The sequence below is a fragment of the Anas acuta genome, chromosome 1 (assembly GCF_963932015.1).
Source record: "Anas acuta chromosome 1, bAnaAcu1.1, whole genome shotgun sequence".
Lineage (NCBI taxonomy): Eukaryota > Metazoa > Chordata > Aves > Anseriformes > Anatidae > Anas > Anas acuta.
Window position 1 is genome coordinate 139,974,922 of NC_088979.1, and position 18,070 is coordinate 139,992,991.

At 38.4% G+C, this 18,070-nt stretch overlaps 1 protein-coding gene across 26 annotated transcripts in view; it reads left to right on the top strand.

Annotated features, from left to right (window-relative positions):
* The window catches only part of MICAL3 (microtubule associated monooxygenase, calponin and LIM domain containing 3), a 176,210-nt gene that overhangs the window by 95,203 nt on the left and 62,937 nt on the right, over positions 1–18,070 (top strand). For 19 of the 26 annotated variants that reach the window (XM_068660214.1, XM_068660266.1, XM_068660224.1 and 16 more), the window contains 6 exons: positions 1,011–1,115; positions 3,619–3,726; positions 6,084–6,191; positions 6,862–7,048; positions 9,420–9,499; positions 10,642–10,729. In XM_068660214.1, coding sequence (XP_068516315.1) covers positions 1,011–1,115; positions 3,619–3,726; positions 6,084–6,191; positions 6,862–7,048; positions 9,420–9,499; positions 10,642–10,729 — 676 coding nt within the window. The remainder of the gene's footprint in view (positions 1–1,010; positions 1,116–3,618; positions 3,727–6,083; positions 6,192–6,861; positions 7,049–9,419; positions 9,500–10,641; positions 10,730–18,070) is intronic. The other 7 variants (XM_068660373.1, XM_068660430.1, XM_068660381.1 and 4 more) reach the window with 2 other exon arrangements.

An 18,070-nucleotide genomic window follows, 5' to 3' on the forward strand; every position in this document is an offset into this window, starting at 1 on the left:
CATTGATTGGGTGTGAACCCAATTTTCTATTCTGCTTTGGAGAACAGCTAACAGTATGTAGCAGCACTTGAGCTTTCTTGAGAGATTTAGCCTGAGGTTTCTTCACACACACAGTTGTAGTTCCTGGTGCATTTACTTTTGAACACTACAAACAAATTAGCTGAATGCTGTATGATGTTGCAAGTGATACTGTGTCCTGTACAGCAGGCCAAAAGTCAGGTCTTTGTTCCATGTCACTATGTGCAACACACAACAGTTCAGCAGGATTGATATGAAAGACCAGAATAGCAGAGGTGTCAGATATAGTGCCTGGGGTGTGTTGACATGATGGTGCAGTAAGAACAAGTAGGACAGGAGCTGCAGAAGAAAAATCGGCAACTTCTGTGCTAGTTTGATTTTGCTTCAACCAGCCAGTCTCATTAAACATCCTCTCTTTTATAAGCACAGCATTCTCTTCATATACAAGCATCTTTAAAGAGCTTATTTAATTCTTTATGAACACTGGAATATATTGTCCTAAAAATGTGTGTTTCTGTGCAGAAAATCTGAGAAACACAAATTTTGACAATTTGTGCAGGTTTCACTAGGGTGAAATAAATTGGTGAACAAGTTCCTTTGTGCATGATAAAGCCACATCTTGATGAAGAGTGTTTTTTTGTTTGTTTTGTTTTGGGTTTGGGATGTGTTTGGTTGGGTTTTGTTTTTGTTTGGATGGCAATGCCAGAGAGAGGCTACGCGCTTGTTTGGTTTTGGCTGCAGCTGTCCTAGGTGGGAAAGTTGTGAATAATGTCTAATTCAGCTGATTTTGTCTTAGCCTGGAGTGTCAAAATTTAGCTCTTCATTAGAACATTAATGCAGCACACAGTGGAAATGAAAACAGTCTTCGGTAGGGAGCTTCTTACTGCTCTGCATGTGAATTTCCTACCTTGTGTCTGGCATTTTGTTGTCTTTTCCTTTGGGGGATTTTTTTTCTGGTTTGTTTACTTCTTCCCTCCTTCCTTATCTCACAGAGATCTCCTCGTTTTTTTTCTGATGACCAAGTGCCTGAGAATGTTGAACAAAGGGCATGTCAGCTGGCTGCCCTCCTGGAGTCCAGGCCTGCCGTGAGGCATCAGGTGACTACAGCCCTGCCTGTCTGGCGTCCTGCATCAGGGGGTGATTCTGGGTACCACTGGCATCTGTGCTCAGAGGGGTGGAAAAATTCACCAGAATACAGGGACCATTGCCTGTACACAATCACATGGCTAAAAAGAAAAGATCACGCTCATTTTGGGTAGTATTTTTTATCATGCTTGCTGGTTTTTAACTCTTTCCTTGAGGAATGAGAATGTTTGTTTCACAAAATAGTATAAATAATAAGGTAAAAAAACAGCCTGCAAGCTTCAGAGTGCATGCTGAAAAGCAGCTGGACCATGGATCAAGTCTTCTCACAGTGGTCATTTACCAGTCAGTTGCTCACCAGATATACTTGCTTCTGGAAGCAAGAACACTTGCATTTTCCAAGCATAACTGCTGTCTCTGAAGTACTACTTCTCCGTCCATATTTCCTGTGTCCTTATTTCCAGCAACAGAGTTGGCAGCTTGTGCAGATTTTCTTTGATTCTACTGTACACTTCTGGTTTGGTTTTGTGTTTAATTCTCTTCTGTTTGTCTTCTCTGGCATAGGGGAGCATGCCAGTTTGAACTGTGCCTTCTTTTGTTTCTTGTTCCTAGCTGTTTTTGGTTACCTTCAACAGCCTTTGGCAATCTGGAGAGTGCCTTTGGAAAACACCATCTACATAAGTGATTAGTTTTTCAGAATTTATGGTTTTGAGTTAACTATCCAAAACCAAGCTGTCTTCTTGAGCGGGAGTATAAACAGTCCCAGAACTTTTGTTGGTGGGCATAACTTTTCCAAGGGATGTCAAAGGAGAATTTATAACAACTAGGTCACTTTAAATTGGTGTTCTTTGGGGGTGCAGTCTTTGCTGATTAAAATCAGTGAAGCTGTTCTCCAGGAAGGCAGAATGAACCTTTGGCTGGATTTGAAATAGGATGTTGGGGACATAGAAGAAACAATGAAGAACGGGGTAAGAAGACTCATTTAAACATATTATCATCTATTTGTTAATGGGTGACACAACCGAAGATCTCAGTCATGACCCAAGGACAGCATGCTCACATGTATTTCATTACTCAGTTGAAGTAGTGATACAGAATTAACATGGGCCCCAAAACATTTACTTCCTACTTTTTGTGTTGCTCTCTAGTACGTCTAGGCTCTTTTTGAGGATGGAAAAGATTAACAGCATTACACTGCAAGGAAAAAAAATCTTATTTCGGTATAGTGCAGAATTAAGGATGAGAGAAAATAAAGGGGAGATGTAGAACACAAAGTAGAGGATAGGATAAAGCGGGTCAGGCAGAGAGGAAAAAGAAAACAGATGTTGGAACACTGCAGACAATGATAGATTATGATGTGGGGTTTGAGGAAAGAAATCAAGAAAAAGTAGAATAGTAAGAGAGAAAGCCAAGTAAGAAATTTTCAGAAAATCAATTTGGTTAAATGTTTATGATCTTAAGTACAGAAAATTGGTGTATAAAACAAACAGTTACATTTCTGAAATCCCAGCTATTTTACATTTTGCCTAGTAGATTTAATCTTGAAGCTAGCCTATTCTAAATTGCTAGAAATAGCTGTTTTTGTGGGTCAAGCAGCTATATGATATTAAGTTTTCATTTTTATAACTCAAAGCATAATTTTCTTTTTTAAAATTGAAAGTGGGTCAAATATTTGAAATTTACGTATTTTTTTCTTCCAGATAGAAACTGTGCATTCCTATAAATTGCTACCAGCAATATCTGATATGTTTAGCTACCAATTTTTTTTTCCTATTTACATTAAGTAGGTTCTTGGGAGATGGGCATTAATGAACTATAGAGATAATGAGGGAGGCCAATTTTGGGGCTCTTCTGTGAAAAAAATGGTTTCAGAAGGATGCACATTCTCACTTTGGGATTTGCTGTTTGCCATTTCATAAGTAAATCATTGAAACAGCATTGAACAGCAGATTGCATTTTATTGTTTCATTCTTTTTAGCGTGATGTTTCAAATCTGCTGACATTAAATGTTATGTTGGAAACTTGATGCTGATTACTGGCAACACATACAAGTTAATTTCTTTCTCTTCCACCCCTAAGGAGAGCAGGCTTTTGGTTTATATAGTTAAAATATAGAAGAGGTCTCACTTGGCCTGAAATATGATCGTAGTGTCTTGAGCCAGGAATACAGAATAATGGCAGGTTTGGGAGGAGCAGAGGAAATTGATCTGGGATCTGTGCCAGTGGTTTAGTTGGTTGGGTTATAGGAGGCTGGACATCTGTGGAAGTAGGTAACTGCTTCCAAATGATCCTAAATAACTTAAAACCAAATAAAGGGCAAATTAAGAATAACTTACTCTGGCTCACTAGGGAGAAAAAGACCCTTGTGGGACAACTTGGAAAAAATGTCCAGTGCATCTTCTCTGATAATTACTTTTTTCTTGCTCATGGGAAGAAGGGCCTATTTTTGTTCTCACTTTCTCCTGTTTTTCCTTCATAGTCATGTATGATTGCTTTGATTTTTATTTTATTTTTTAGCCTGAGACTGAACCGTCTCGTCGATTCTTTGTTGACCAGTGGGAGCTCTCCCTTAGCCTCCGTTCTTCTAATCGCCCTTCTTCACCTTCATCTGACTCTCTTCGACAGGTAGCATTAGCTTGAGCATTGCAAGGTGCACTCAGCTGTGTCTGCTTGCCCCACCCTGGTCCCATCACCCAGGGACATACCACAAGAGATGGCTAGGCTGGCACTGCTTCACCTGCAGAATGCAATATCTGTGCATATTCATGCACAAATGAGAAACCAGAGGCAGCCTGTCACATAGCTTGGTTATTGTCAACCCTAAACCAGTTTGAAACTAAGTATATTTAACATGTGGTGCAAATGGCAAGGCTTCTGGTACATCCCACTCTCGAATCAGACTTTTGAGCACTAATGATCTAGCTTTGGAGTAAAGCTTTCTTGTTTTGCTTGCTGCTTTTCTTGAGAGTTTGGGCCAAACTATAGACTATGTTTGTGTATATATGCTTAATGGATTGTATGAAGCACAAAGTACTTTGGCTTTCTGAAAAATCACTGGGAATTTGAACTAGTTGCAGTTGTCATGTGTAAAACAAACAACAGGAACTTGATTTGACCTAAGCTGAAGTGGGTTCAAAATGTTTCAGAACTTTCTACATCTTGAAGGCATTTGCCCAAGGGAGGAAACACAAAATGTTTCAGTGAAAATCCAGTGTTAGGCCAGACGTCATGTATAGTAAAAGAAATATCAGAAACACTGAGCCCAAAATCAAAAATTCAGCAACTAAATTTCTCACACTAAATAATCTATGGTATTGTGAGTTAATATTAGCATAGTCACTGTTCAGGCACAAAACTGTATATGTGTTGGTTGAGATTCAAAGATCCTGAAGCACCAGCAATTAAGGTTGGATGAAGGTTTCAAATCAGAACTTGCTCAGTAGAAATACAGTTTCAGCTAAAAGAAAGTTTCTGTTAAAAGCATACGCTTCCCATGGAAGAGCTCTGTAAGAGCAGTGAGTATAAATTCTTTATGGTCAGAAATAAATTTTCTTTATGACAGTGTCACAGGTTAATGAATTAGGACTTTCAGTAATAGCAATGATAATTTCTGATGGCCGAGCACATCGTTTTTAAAACCATTTCTCCCAGAAGTACCCGTTCTTCAGTATTTTTTTTTTTTTTGTGATGCATCCTGCTTTTCTCATGTCTGAACAGGTGAAGGTTATATACATTTCTAAAAGGCTAATAACCACACTCGTGAAATTTATGCTCTTACTAGTTGTGGGAAATAACTAGTGTGCTTCAGACAAGTTCTACTATGGGTAAAGGGGTTTTTGAGATAAGACTCCAGTCTTTTCCTTCAGCTTACTGTTATACCAGAAGCCAGTGTGTCTCTGCTCTTTCACTTGCTTAGGAGACTCCAGCTAGAAACATTCATAATACTTCTTAGTCTGGAAAAGGAAAATTGCTTGGCGTGCTCCTTGCTGCTCTGAGTCAAATACATGGTGTTTGCAGTGTGATTAAGCTAACACGGATATAACCACATAATTTTCTTAACTATGTAATTACTGCTGATGGCTGAAATTATTTCCTGTGAAGAACACTTCCTCCGCTCCTGCAGTGACTGAACTTGGCTTGCAAACACTCATTTTGTACAGTGTAAGGTAACAGCCAACCCGCCTAGATTTCTCAGAATGCTGGAGGGGTTTTAGATATCCAAAGTTTTGGAGACAGTCAATATCCATAATGGAGGAAAGCCTAGTCATAAAGCCATGTTCACAGTTGAACAAATGCGTGTTCCAGGTGTATGCAGGTATGGCTTTAATGCGTTGGATGAGGTTCTTGCCTCTTTTTCCCTGTAAACTTCTATGTATTTTTAGCATTGGAAAAAATTGTATTTTTGAATCACTGTGAGTTCATGATTTAAGGATTTCTTCCTGCTCTATGAATGCTCTGTAAACGAGTTCTTTCCAATTGCTAAGCATATAAGTATATTGTGCTAAGCTGTTGCAAATGGCAAATGTGCTAAATATGTTGCAATCAGCATATTATGTTAGACTCTGTGACATGTCTTCTAAAAAATTTTTGATTGTGATGCCAATTTCACCTGGAATGTAAAATCTTTACCTATATTTGCTTTCATCTTTGAGAAGTGTATACGTTCAGGTTTCCAGGTGCGAAATACCCCACAACCAAAAGTAAGCTCTGCTCTCTTCATCATCTTAGTACTTCTACAGCACATACAGAACGCAAAATGCAAACCTTCTTTTTCATGGTTGCAGTTGATATTGGACTGTTCTAGGGATTACTGATGACACTAGCTTTGCTGTTACTACCTGTCACTTCATATTGTCCACAGTTTTGGCATGATTTCACCTCTCTGCACCTTTTCACCACCTAACCTATTATCTTTTCAGTCATTTTTTAAATTTTTTTTTCTTTTCTCACTTCCTTTTTGTTTCATTCCCTCCATCTGGTAGAAGTACATAAAGATGTACACAGGCGGCGTGAGCTCGTTAGCTGAGCAGATAGCCAATCAGCTTCAAAGGAAAGAGCAACCCAAAACCCTTCTAGACAAGAAGGAACTGGTAAGACGATGCACAGAAGGTGACGTGTTTGTGATTAGATGTTCTGTAGATCCGAAGTATTGTGAGTGTCCGGTTGTTAGCACAGCTGATGGAATCTATAGTAACTTTGTCAAAGACTTCACCTCCCTTTCTCCATCCCCCCTCACTCTTGTCCTGGTTTTCCTTGCAAAATGTTTGAATTTAATCTCAGTGTCTAAGGATTGTGTATAAACAGTTGAGAAACTGCCGGTCACATTTATGAAGATGTGTTTGGTCCACTGGGGCTACTTCAGCATTATTGTTTTCTGGAGGAGATACCAACTTTGATAATGAAGGTCTAAGAACTGCTGTTTGAGGGATTTCTGATGTTTTTGCTTTCCATCCTATGCCTCCTTCAGTTATTTATTTCAGGGTCGTGTTTAATAATACTTGTGTTCACTCCTCAATCCAGAGCTTAATTTACTCCTCACATATGTAGGTGTGGTATCCTAGGACTTTCTTCACTGGACTTCAAGGTTAGTTTTTGGTGTCCTGGCTAAAACTGATTTGTGTCAAAGAACTGCAGCACCTATGTGTCAAAGAACAGCAGCATCCAGATGCTCCTGTGTCTGCAAAGATGAGGAGAAGATATGACCACACAATCTTGAGAGACTGGACATGCACAAATTTAGTTATGCCTATTTCTGTCTAGGGCTCACTCAAAAAGGAGTTCCCCCAAAACCTGGGAGGCAGCGATGTCTGTTACTTCTGCCACAAGCGAGTCTACGTGATGGAGAGGCTGAGTGCTGAAGGCAAGTTCTTCCACCGCAGTTGCTTCAAGTGTGAATACTGTGCCACCACTCTGCGATTGTCGTCTTACGCCTATGATATTGAAGATGGTAAGAGAAATTGCTTTTTTGTCAGAATTCTTTTAACCATCTTGGAAGTTTGGTGAGTTAGGGAAGGGAGTAACTTCAGTTCCAAAGACACTTAGACTGTTGAAACTACATGGATGGATTTACCTAAGAATATAATCAGATATACCTAATCAGAAACCAGAACGATATGTCAGGAGATCTAACACATTTTGTCATCCAGAAATTGTGCATGTTGAAAATAATGATTTGAAATCACACATCACTTGTGAAAAGTAACTTTTGTCAAAGAGTAGCAATGTGTTGCATTTGTTGCTTGAACAGGAATTAACAGAAATTTCACATTTTCTGAAGAAAGAATGAAGTAGAAAGTGTCTTAGAGAAACCTTTATGTATATCAACAATATTGTTTCACAGCTGTCGTTTATCTTTACTCCTATCTCAATAGGAAAACATGTACAAAATTATGTAAAACTAGTGAGATTAGATGGAAAGGATTCTATACCAGAAATGATTGAGTATAAACCAAAATAAGTGTAAAAAAGTTCTAGAACTAATCCTTTCCCACATTTATTGAAGCTAAGATGAAGTAAAAATTTCAATAAGCTGCATGCCATGGAATGGAACTCCAGAATATTCCGTGTAGACTGAAAAGTTATAAAATTGATAGAAATCTTCTGTGGGTAACTGGAATAATTTTTTTGAAGATATTGGGTAGGATAATGCCCATGGAAACATCAGCTAGGCATAAGGAGCAAAAAAGAACCAAAATAATGTATCTATTAATGATGAATTATATAACTGCCTTCAGTAATGGACTTGCTCTGTCACGAAGGATTGAAGAATCAAACCAGTCTCCAAGTAAGGCATAGAAAACGCATTATTCCCTGGCCAGAAGGTCAGCAGACTTGACTTACGAGTTTAAAGGGGCCAATGATAATTTCGAAGTCAACGTGTAAAAGTAACAGCTTCATCAGTAATCAGAGTTGGGACAAAACATTTTTTAAACACTGCTGTTATGTAGTGCATTCAGAAGTAATGGAGTACTGGATTAAACGTTTAGCAATAACAGACTGAGCTCTTCTGTCAGCTCTATGGGCTGAAACAGTTTTTGCCACCAGATTTAATGATTCCCTCTGCCAACAAACTTACATACATAGCTATGGCCAGATAGTTTCAATGAAGCAAACAGAAAGCTTGGAGTCTCAGCATTGATTCTGAAATGATAACTTAACATGCTTTAGTTTCATATACATATGTATACGAAGAATACATGTCCAAACAGAAATATGTGGTATCCTATCCAGTCCAATTGTTGTGAAAATCCAGCTCATATTTCAATCTGGTTTTTCTTTGAGAGAAAAATAACAAGGTATGTGCACATAGCTGTTATTCATCTAGTTCTTTTCACTGAAGAGCATTCAAAGTCTGAGAATTTTTATATTCTGCCTTTCTGTTGTTTCTCTTTTCAGACATTTCCCCCTGAAACAAATTGAATGAGCAGTTTCTGAAAGAGTCAATATTAACAAATATTTATTTAAACATAGACTTCTTGAAAGATAGCATTTTCTATTTTTCTGTCATAAAAAAAAAAAAAAATCATTAGAAATTACTGTGCTAATACCAGTTCAGAGAAAGTGGGGGAAACAGTGAAAGTCAAAGTATTGAATTGAAATGCAATAGTGAAGTTGTAGGAGTAGGAGGTCACAGCAGAAGGGGATGCTGTGAGCTGCAGACATTGAGCAGGATACAGTAACAAAGTCAGACTGGCAGATAGCTGTGCTAGCACTTTGCTCCTATTGTTATTATTTGCACTGGAGTATCACTGGTGCTGCTTTGGCTTCCTGATAGCGTTCAGATAATGGTGAAAACCTATTCAGGCTTCTGGGGTGTTACTAAATCAGTAGTGTCACAAAAGGTTTGTGAAAATGAATTGTTGCTTGATTGTCCTTTCCACAAGTAGCCACTGTGCATTTTCAGAGATGGCTCTTTGGGAGTTAACACCATCCTCTCCCACTTTCCTCTGCTGGTTGTATTCATTCTTGCTTTTTCCAAAAGTGCTTCTGCCAGCTTTTCGTGTGATGATTTCTTTGTTCCCCACACACAGCCGCATTGTTAGCATGTGATACCACACAAGCCTCACAGCTTTGCTTTGCTGTTTGATAGGATATTAAGCTAAATGGCTGTCAGGCACCCAATAGAAAGGAGGCTAACAAGCTAGCTAGAGGAGGGCTAGAGTTAAAACTTCAGATAGTGTTTGTCTCCATGCATACTGATTAAACTAGATGAAGCAAAGGGAAAGGCAACAGGAAATAAGTTGCAGTGAGATAGACATTTATATTGTGTTAAGCTGCTTTGTTTTCATTGTCAACCATCATTTGTATTCTGTCTGCAGGTAAATTCTACTGTAAGCCTCACTACTGTTACCGACTCTCCGGGTATGCTCAAAGGAAGAGGCCAGCAGTGTCAGGAAAGGTAACTCATTACTTTCATCTAAAATGTCAAGTTCATAGGTTTTGATTCTTAACACTGAAAAAGTAAATGTTCTTTTCTATTATCCAGAAGGTAGAAAAATTCAAAATGCATCAAGTTGTTTTGTTATGTCACGATGTCTTGAAGTTCTATAAATTTTACTTAAAAACAGTTTCTGTAATTATCACTTCTCTTTTCATTATTATTATAAAATAACATACTGTTCCATTCAGAATAGTATTTTGATCTGTTTTCTTGTTAAACAGAAATGCTTATTCAGTTCACTTAGAGACTAGAGGAATTCTGTCACTGGTTTTATTTTTCCTTAAGATGAAACATATTATTTGCATTTTCTCTAAAACATGAAGTTCTGACCCATCTGTATGGGATTTAAAAAAGACCTTTGGTCTTTTTTGAGTGTTTGCTATCTGTTAGTGGGAATCTGTATGGAAAGAAACGATATCCTTTCTACTACACAACTGTAATGGAAGCATTTGTGCTTTAAACATAGGACCAAGACCTACCGTGTATTACAAGAAACTGTCCCTGCTTTTATCTGTACAATCCAAGGCATGTTAGACTTAATTTGTCTCTTCAATTCAATTTTCAGTATTTTTGTGGTACTCTGTGTGAGCAAGAGTGAGCAAACTACATGGTAGTCGCTCTGCATTCAAGCTCTGTTAAGCTTCCATGACACAACCTATCTTTCTCCCATGAGATTATATTTAACCTCTATGGTGGTGATGGCTGTTGTCTTTCTGTTTCTTGTTTGTTTGTTTTTTTTTTAGTACTTGCTAACTTTTGGGATTTATCCCAAAATTTGTGCCATACTTTATACCAACAAGAAAGACCAAAAGTGAAACTTGTATTATATTTCAGATAAGCAGACTTCAGGAATCTTAATGCTTTGGCCTTCTTGCATATCCAGCTTGTTTTGGGGGGCTTAAATAAAGCAATGTATTGAGAGGGAATGTATTTTGTTCAGACCTTGCCTTATGTGACTATTAAGGGGTGTTTTAGTTGCAAGAGGCATGTCTTCCTAGTTCAGTGGTTTCAGTACATATAGCTTCATATGAAAAAAGAGCATTTTGGATGTACTTCCAATTTTAATATGAATTTAATCCTCCCCTCCCCCATTCTTACAGGACACCAAAGGACCTCTGCAGGACGCTATGGCAAGTGATGGAAGTGGACGGGCAAATTCCATCTCCGCCTCAGCAGAGAGGGCCCCAGGTAGCTCCGCTTCCTTCTTTAGCAGGGTGGTGCAGTACTCTCTCGTCTTCTTTGACAGAGTTAGGGTGGCAAGCCAGCGCCTGCAAAGCACAGTTTCCTCGATTGGGCACCAGGTAGCCCAGAACCCTTTGGACTCCTTTTTCATGTGTCAGCTGATGGCTTTTGGGGTTCCCTTTCTCTATGTCCAGTCAGAAGTTCTTGTGCAGATCTTAGGGGAATTCTGTGGGCAGTCTGCTGACCAGTAAGATTTAATGTGACCCAACTTAAAAAGCTGTATAACTCGTGTGATTTTTGGGGTGCCATGTGAATTTTGTGCATTATGTGAAAGTCTCAATATATTATTATTTTGCATTGTGGCTTCAAGAGCCTAGATTTTCAGTCCTTTCGAGGACGTTATCTGAAATAGTTCCAGGAAAACACAGATGCACGGTTAGGGGTCTCCTCTGAGTGGGCCCAGATGAAGAGGCTTTGTCTGTAATGTATGTATCTTGATGTTAGTCAAGTTAAAAGTTTTTCTGATACACTGGAATGACTTGCAAACTGGATTTCTGTGTTTGCCTGAAATCTGGGAGTGGTTTCTCATTCTCCCAAGCTTTTCTTCATTAATCTGGTACTTGAATGGGGAAGATCCCATTATCTTGGGACTGTGTCTCCTTTGGAACTCTGGGTATCTGTGACAGCTAATGGGATCGGATTCCTTAAACTTCTTGAGTTTTGTGGTGCTGGCAGGTCATGGTGCTCTTCCCTTACTGCCAGAATCTGTGCTGCTCCTGGCCACGGCTTTGGAAATGGGGTAGTGAATGTGTGTGTCTTACTGTGAAGTATTTTTGCCTTTTAACTTAAAATTCTAATTCCTTCTAACATGGGAGAAGTGTCTCTGCTACAAATGCTCGTTCACCCAGCCCCTAAATGTTTATTTAGTGATGTAAGAGAGATTTGGTTTCTAGTATTGGTTCTAGAATACTATGGAAAAACTAAATCAGATGCTCTTAGAGGGAGAACATCTTTCTAGTAAAACTTTGAGAAAAGAATGTTTTTACAGTGCTAGTTGAGAAAAGATCTTAAAAACATACAGGCGGACAAAAATCATGCTTATGTTTGACTTTAAGTATTATTCTTAGAAGCATTTCTAAGATGGAAACTGAATGCAGTCAGACTGAAATTCATTCTTACTGCGTGCCGTTGATTCTTCAAGTAGTTACTTTCACTCTTTCCTCTGTCATTGGTGTGGAATTTCCATAGGGCAAATGGAGGAAAGAGAAAGCATTGTGAAAAATGACATTTGCAAAATGCCTTGGACAGATGGGATAACTACTCCATTTTTGTACTATTGGCTAGACAATTAAAATTGTTTTCTCTAAAGGTGAAGAGTTTTTTTTTTTTTAATATATTTTTATTTTTATGTGGAGCATATTCTTTAAGATATATGGAAAAGATATTTCTTGGAGCTATTATTCATAGAGTATCTCATGAGAATAAGGCAGCTCAATGGGATAAAGCTACTGGTGATGAAAAGTAGAAAAAAAAAAAGCATTTAACTGTATATCAATTAGTTTTTCAATACAATTGCTGTCAAAGTCTCCTTCTGATTTAGTCCTTCCAACTGATCAAATTTAATTACATTTATAAGTGAGCCTTCAGTGAATAGCATCTGAGTGATCACTAAGTAGGACAAACAATAGGCCGTGGTTTGCTGTACACTGATCAGATATTTCCATCTCTTCTTATGTAGTAGTGGTACAGGTGGCAGCTGTGGTGGCACAATTACAGGAACGGTGATATTTCCAGAGAAGTAAAATAGAACAGACACTGTTTTATCAAACAGCAAAACTTGAAATCTAGGGCTCCTGTTTGCTTGCTGCTATTCTAAAGCAGTTCCTGACTGTAGCATCATTTGTAATCTTCTGGAGCTTTTAAAGCTTTGTCTTTTGTAGTGCACAAAGTCCAATAGGGCATACTCAGCTGGATGAAGCTAGCTCATCTTTAAAGCAGTGTAATATGTTGCATTCTTGTGTGCATGACAGAAATACCTTTAATGGTAGAAGAGTGAGCTCTGGCTCTGCTGTTCTCCCACTTTCTGCTAGAAAATTGCCATTTGTAGCTGAGATTTAGTTTTCTTTGTGAAGCAGGTTCCAAGTGTATTTTAAAATTTCAGGCTCAACAAGGATTAAGAACCAGGAGGAGTCTAAGTGCAATGTATTTTAAAAGCAAGGTACAGTGTCACTAAAGGCAGGTCAGTTCTCCGTTAGTCAGTTTAACGGTCATGTCCTGTAGGTGCTTATCTTTAGCTCAAGTTCTTGCTGGATAGGCCAGGAAACTGGAAATGTGTTTACAATTCTGTATGGCTTGGGGAAAAAAAAAAAAAAAAGTGAAAAAACACCTCAACTTTTGAATTACAAAGCTTCATGGATACAGTGGAAGAATATGGTACTATCTCTGAGTAATCAAAGGGAATCTGTAAGATCACATCTCTATATCTCTAGTCCTGACTTCAAACTATGTGTGCATAAGCTTTCCTGAAATTTATTAACTTCACTGTGTTAGAAACTGTAGGCATTCTGCTTTTACTGAAGAGTATATTAATGCCTTAAGCAAAAACCTCTATGAATTAGAGATGGAGGCAGAGCTCTTCCAGTTCTCTACTTCAGCCATCTGGTAGATTCACCAATTAACAGGTTGTATATCTGAAACTGTTTGACCTCCTTTCAGGGAAAGTGCTACCGAATGAAATTTGGCAGTAGTAATCTCATACCTTGAGGTCTGAGCCAGTCTCAGTAGTGAGGCAGATGTTGATGAGGAGTCTAAGTTGCCTCTAAAGTGAGTAAATAAAATAAAATAAGTAAAACAAAAGTGTAGAATGCATAGGTTTCATTTCTGATGGAAATCTAAAGATATCTTAGAATACAAAAGGAAGGTATACGCAGAAACATCAATTCAACAATATATAAGACAAAAACTTTTCTGTACTTAAATTTTATACCCTCTGAGGTAAATTCAGTCCTGAATTAGCTTGTTCAGTGACCATTATAATGACTTGTAAAAGGCCTGCTTTTTAGGTGCCAAGCTAAATGAATCCCAAGTGAATGCATGGTTTTTCCCCGTACACTCATTATCTCTTTTACTCTGCCACCAAATCTGGTATCTTCCTTTTTAGCCAGTTTAGTAATTAAAATTCATTCAAACACAAAATAACATTCGGCGTATTTGGTCAGCTGAGGTAAGATTGGTCACAACAAGCACTTTCTTGTGATGTGTTACTAACCTGATTGGCATGTATTAACTTTGCTAAAGATGTCAGTCCCTTGCTGGGTGGCCACAGGCTTGCCTGGCATTAAATGTGTTTCGTCTGTCCCTAGTAATGACTATAGTAGTAGAGTACAACCTGTGACAAGCAAGTTGAGGTTTTCTAGCAGTCAAGTAGAACCACTATTTTTGTGAAAGTCCTGCATGGTTTGCCAGAGAGCCTGCGTGACGTCTTATGTAGTGTTTACAAGGGATGTTTTCAGGGAGGTTATGTCCAAACTGCCTCTTGCAATACTGACTGGGGAAGGGACAACAAGCTTTTGAGTGAGTGATGCCATTCTCTCCTGGGAAGGGAAGTTGGGAAAAGCAGTTACTATGCTTTTGGTCCTGCTGAACTGTGGCATGCTTGTCGTAGATTCTGTAACCCTTCTCTGTATTCTGTCTGCCTGTTTCTCTCTATCTTCTGCGTTTGCCTTTGTTCCAAAGTTGCTGCTATTGCCAAGGGAAAAAAAATGCTTCTCAACTGTCTCTCTCTTTGATAATCTGTAACCACCATGTCTTGGATTTTTTTTTTAATATTATTTACGGTACTTTATATGATTTTAATGTGCTTTTAATGCAAATGCTGTTTTTCTATTTGTTCTAAAGGTCTGTAAGAATATATTTTCAAACTTTCAGCTCCTTCTTGACAGATGGACTTGGAACAGTCTTTACCCATATCAGATATATGATAATGCTCCTTGGGGGTGACTTCAGGTGGTGATGTTTTGTTGTAAGATGTTTCCCATTCAAAGCTTGTCTTCTCACAGCAATACATATCTGCCCACTTCAGCAATAGGAATTTCATAAGGAAAAGACCTGCTAGGGAAGCTCATACTTCAAAATATACTGCAATAATATGCAAGTCATGAGGTCCTTGCAGTAGTTACTTGACCCGTGACAGACTAAAGAAACCAATTATAAGCCATAGTATGCAAAACTGAAAATTTAAGTACAAAGTAGAGGCATTAGGTCTCCTGCTTTACAAACACAAAAATATATAGTATGTATGATACAGGTGTGCAATATGTAAAGAATATTAAAAGTTAAAAAAAAAAAATCTTCTATGGGTGTGCCTTAAAAGTTTTCAGCAATGTTATGAGCAAATCCTTTATGGCAGACCCTTAAACATGTAATCTGCTGTGTATAGTGAGCAAAGGTGGACTTTTCAAGGGGAAGTTCTTTTGCTGACTTGGAGAGCTAGAAAACGGTGAATGCTTCCTGTAAATGGTATACCCTATAAAGTAAGTTAACTGAGCCACATTTTCAAAAGGATCTTGAAACTGTGATTTTCACAGTCTTTATGAATGCATACAGTAATATTTGCACACACTTCTACTTCTGTGCCTAATGAAGTACAAATATATTTTGTATAAATTTCTAGATATAAATCGGCAGCTTGTTCATAAGCATTGCCCCTTTCCGGTTCCATTAACATACATTGAACATGCCTTATGAAAATGATTCAGCTCAAAGCAATACTGTTTGCTTGTACATAGAAACACATCTTCATGAAATCCTCCATTTGGTCACTTTTCATCATTATTCAGCTTCGGGTTTTGTTCATTTTAATTTAGTCTGTTATAAACACGAAATCCCAGATGATCCAGTAAACTAATTCTGTGACAGACTGCTCTGTTTGTGATACCTTCATTTTAAACCACTAAACTCTGCATTTACAAACATTCATACCCCTCCCCTCCCCACCCCCAAAATAAAATTAAAAAAAAAAAAAAAGTACATCTGTATTTTGGGATGTATCACTAAACTGGGAGGAAAGATAGCTCCTCTTCTGCTGTGCCTTGAAGGTTTTGTTTTTTGTTTGGAGTAACGGTGGTGTTGTGTTCTGCAGGACAGGGCACATAATACTGAACCCTTTTATGGGGTTTCATACAGCTCCAAAGAGATCTAATGCAAGATTTATTTCTCTGCTGGAAGATTTAAAATGTAAACTTAAGAATCAGATCCTGTGTTTTTGGAAGCTGAGGAGAGTGCGTGGGCTGCATGATTAGGACCAAGGTTCGGTGCCCGGTGAATCATTGCTCAATAGCAAGCCAGGAATCTCTCTTAGGAGATGTGCTCGACTGTTCCCAGTCCATCATGTTCCTTGTCAGTGTTCTTATCAGGATTTGTGTGGCTTTGGTGTAAAAGAAAGGAGTACGCTCAGGGACCAGCAATTTCAATCCCAGAACATTTGGAAAGACAAAGGCACGACTGCAAGGTTATTTGTTCTGAAGAGCTGGGATGCAGCTGACCTAATAGAGCTTCACTGAAAAATCAATCCTAGAAAAAGATCTGGGGGATGAGGAAGAATATACAAAATAGTGATGTGGTTAGTTCATGTTCATGGCTGGATCCTGCTAAGAACACTTTTTCTAGGGAGCAAAAGGTCTCCCGATTCCACCTTTCTCTCTAGCTTTCAGACCTGTAGACTTGTTCCACTGAAATATTTGTTTAATGTTTGTTATGTGTATATTCTGAAGGGTGATATGAATTTTTCTGGGCACTTTTAAGAGCTTCATTAAAAGTTTATGCATCTTAGAAAAAGAATATTGTGTAAAGGAGTTGGATTCTTTTGATTGTAGAATTAAAACATCTGTTTTTATTGTGTTTTGTTGTTTTATTTTTTTTTTTAAGTAGAATCTCAGAAATAATTGTTTTGAGGAGACTGTTTCCCTCAGAGAAATAGAGGGGGTTTAAATGAAATAAACTCAGTGACAGAAAATATTTGTGAGACAATTAGTGCTCAGAAAGGCTTCATGTCTCCGTTGTATAGCTTCTTTGAAGATTTTTATTTATGCAGTTGTTTTTAACCTGTTTTTGTTTTGGGTGTGTGTCTCTTTAAATTATGTACTACTTGGTTTTCCTGTTGCTGTGGAATCAAGACATTATTTGTTCAATTGTGTGAAATGTTCAAGGGAATAAATTCCAAACAATCTTCAGGTTTCTGAGTTTTTCTTTGTCATCCCCCTTCTTCTTCCACTAGTTCCAGGTGAGGAATGCTGTGGGGGATAAGGATTTGGGGGAGAACGAAATGAATAGATCTAGCAAGCTTGAATACTCTTCCAAAGATGTTTTGGGGAGCTGCATGCACGTGTAACTGCAAAGTACCACAGAGACTTCTGAGAGCAGTTCTGCTCTGACAGACACTGGATCTGGTAACTTTTCAGTACACTTCTGTACCTGTTTCTATTTATTTATTTATTTATTTTCTTATTTTATGTTGCTGTTATGTTGTGGTTTCCTCAGTGTGCAGGGCATACACTGCCCAGACAGCATTACGTATTTCTGTAGATAAAGTGGTAAGGACCCTCATACCAAATATTCTACCTCTTTGCTGTAGGTACACTGTCAGTTTTGTGGCTTCACTGAATTTTTTCGATTTGGGAGGCTGTTTTGTGTGCCTTGCTACAGGCCAAAGTTCTTTCTAGCACTCTGTAAACAGGGCAGTGAAACCCATCTGTGAGGGGAGAGGAAGAACATGAGGCAGTGTAAGTCAACCCAGAGGAGCAGGGAGGCATAGCCTTTGCATCTGGTGTGACAGGTAAGCTTTGGGGCAAGATCTGTTTCCTCTTATTTGTACAGCAGCAGCTGAGATGATGGGATGTTAGAAGTGATGGAGAGGTATAAAATGAGTAAATGTGAAGCCTTTTTGCCAAATCCTGTCTCTTACATTCTAGCTAAATGGTTCTCTCCTCTCAGGGGGATGACACATGGAGATGACCTCCATTCCTCAAGACCATTAATAGACTATTCTACTACGTTCTTATGACCAACATGTGGAGTTGTTTCATAGTTTTGAGCTACATTTTCCTGTTCTCTAAGATATACTGGGTGAGCCTCCCTTAGTGAATCATTCTGTTTCTTATCTCAGATGCTTTCTCATGCTTTCTACTACAACTGAAAGCTTGTAATAGCAGATGACTTTTGAGCATCTAATTGTGAATGATGTGGGTTGATTTGGCCAGAGTAGCTGTGTTTAAATGGTAGATCACAGAGCTGCAATGTGAAACCAACTCTTACTCATTAAGATTTCCTTTCTTAGGGGAAAATAATCAC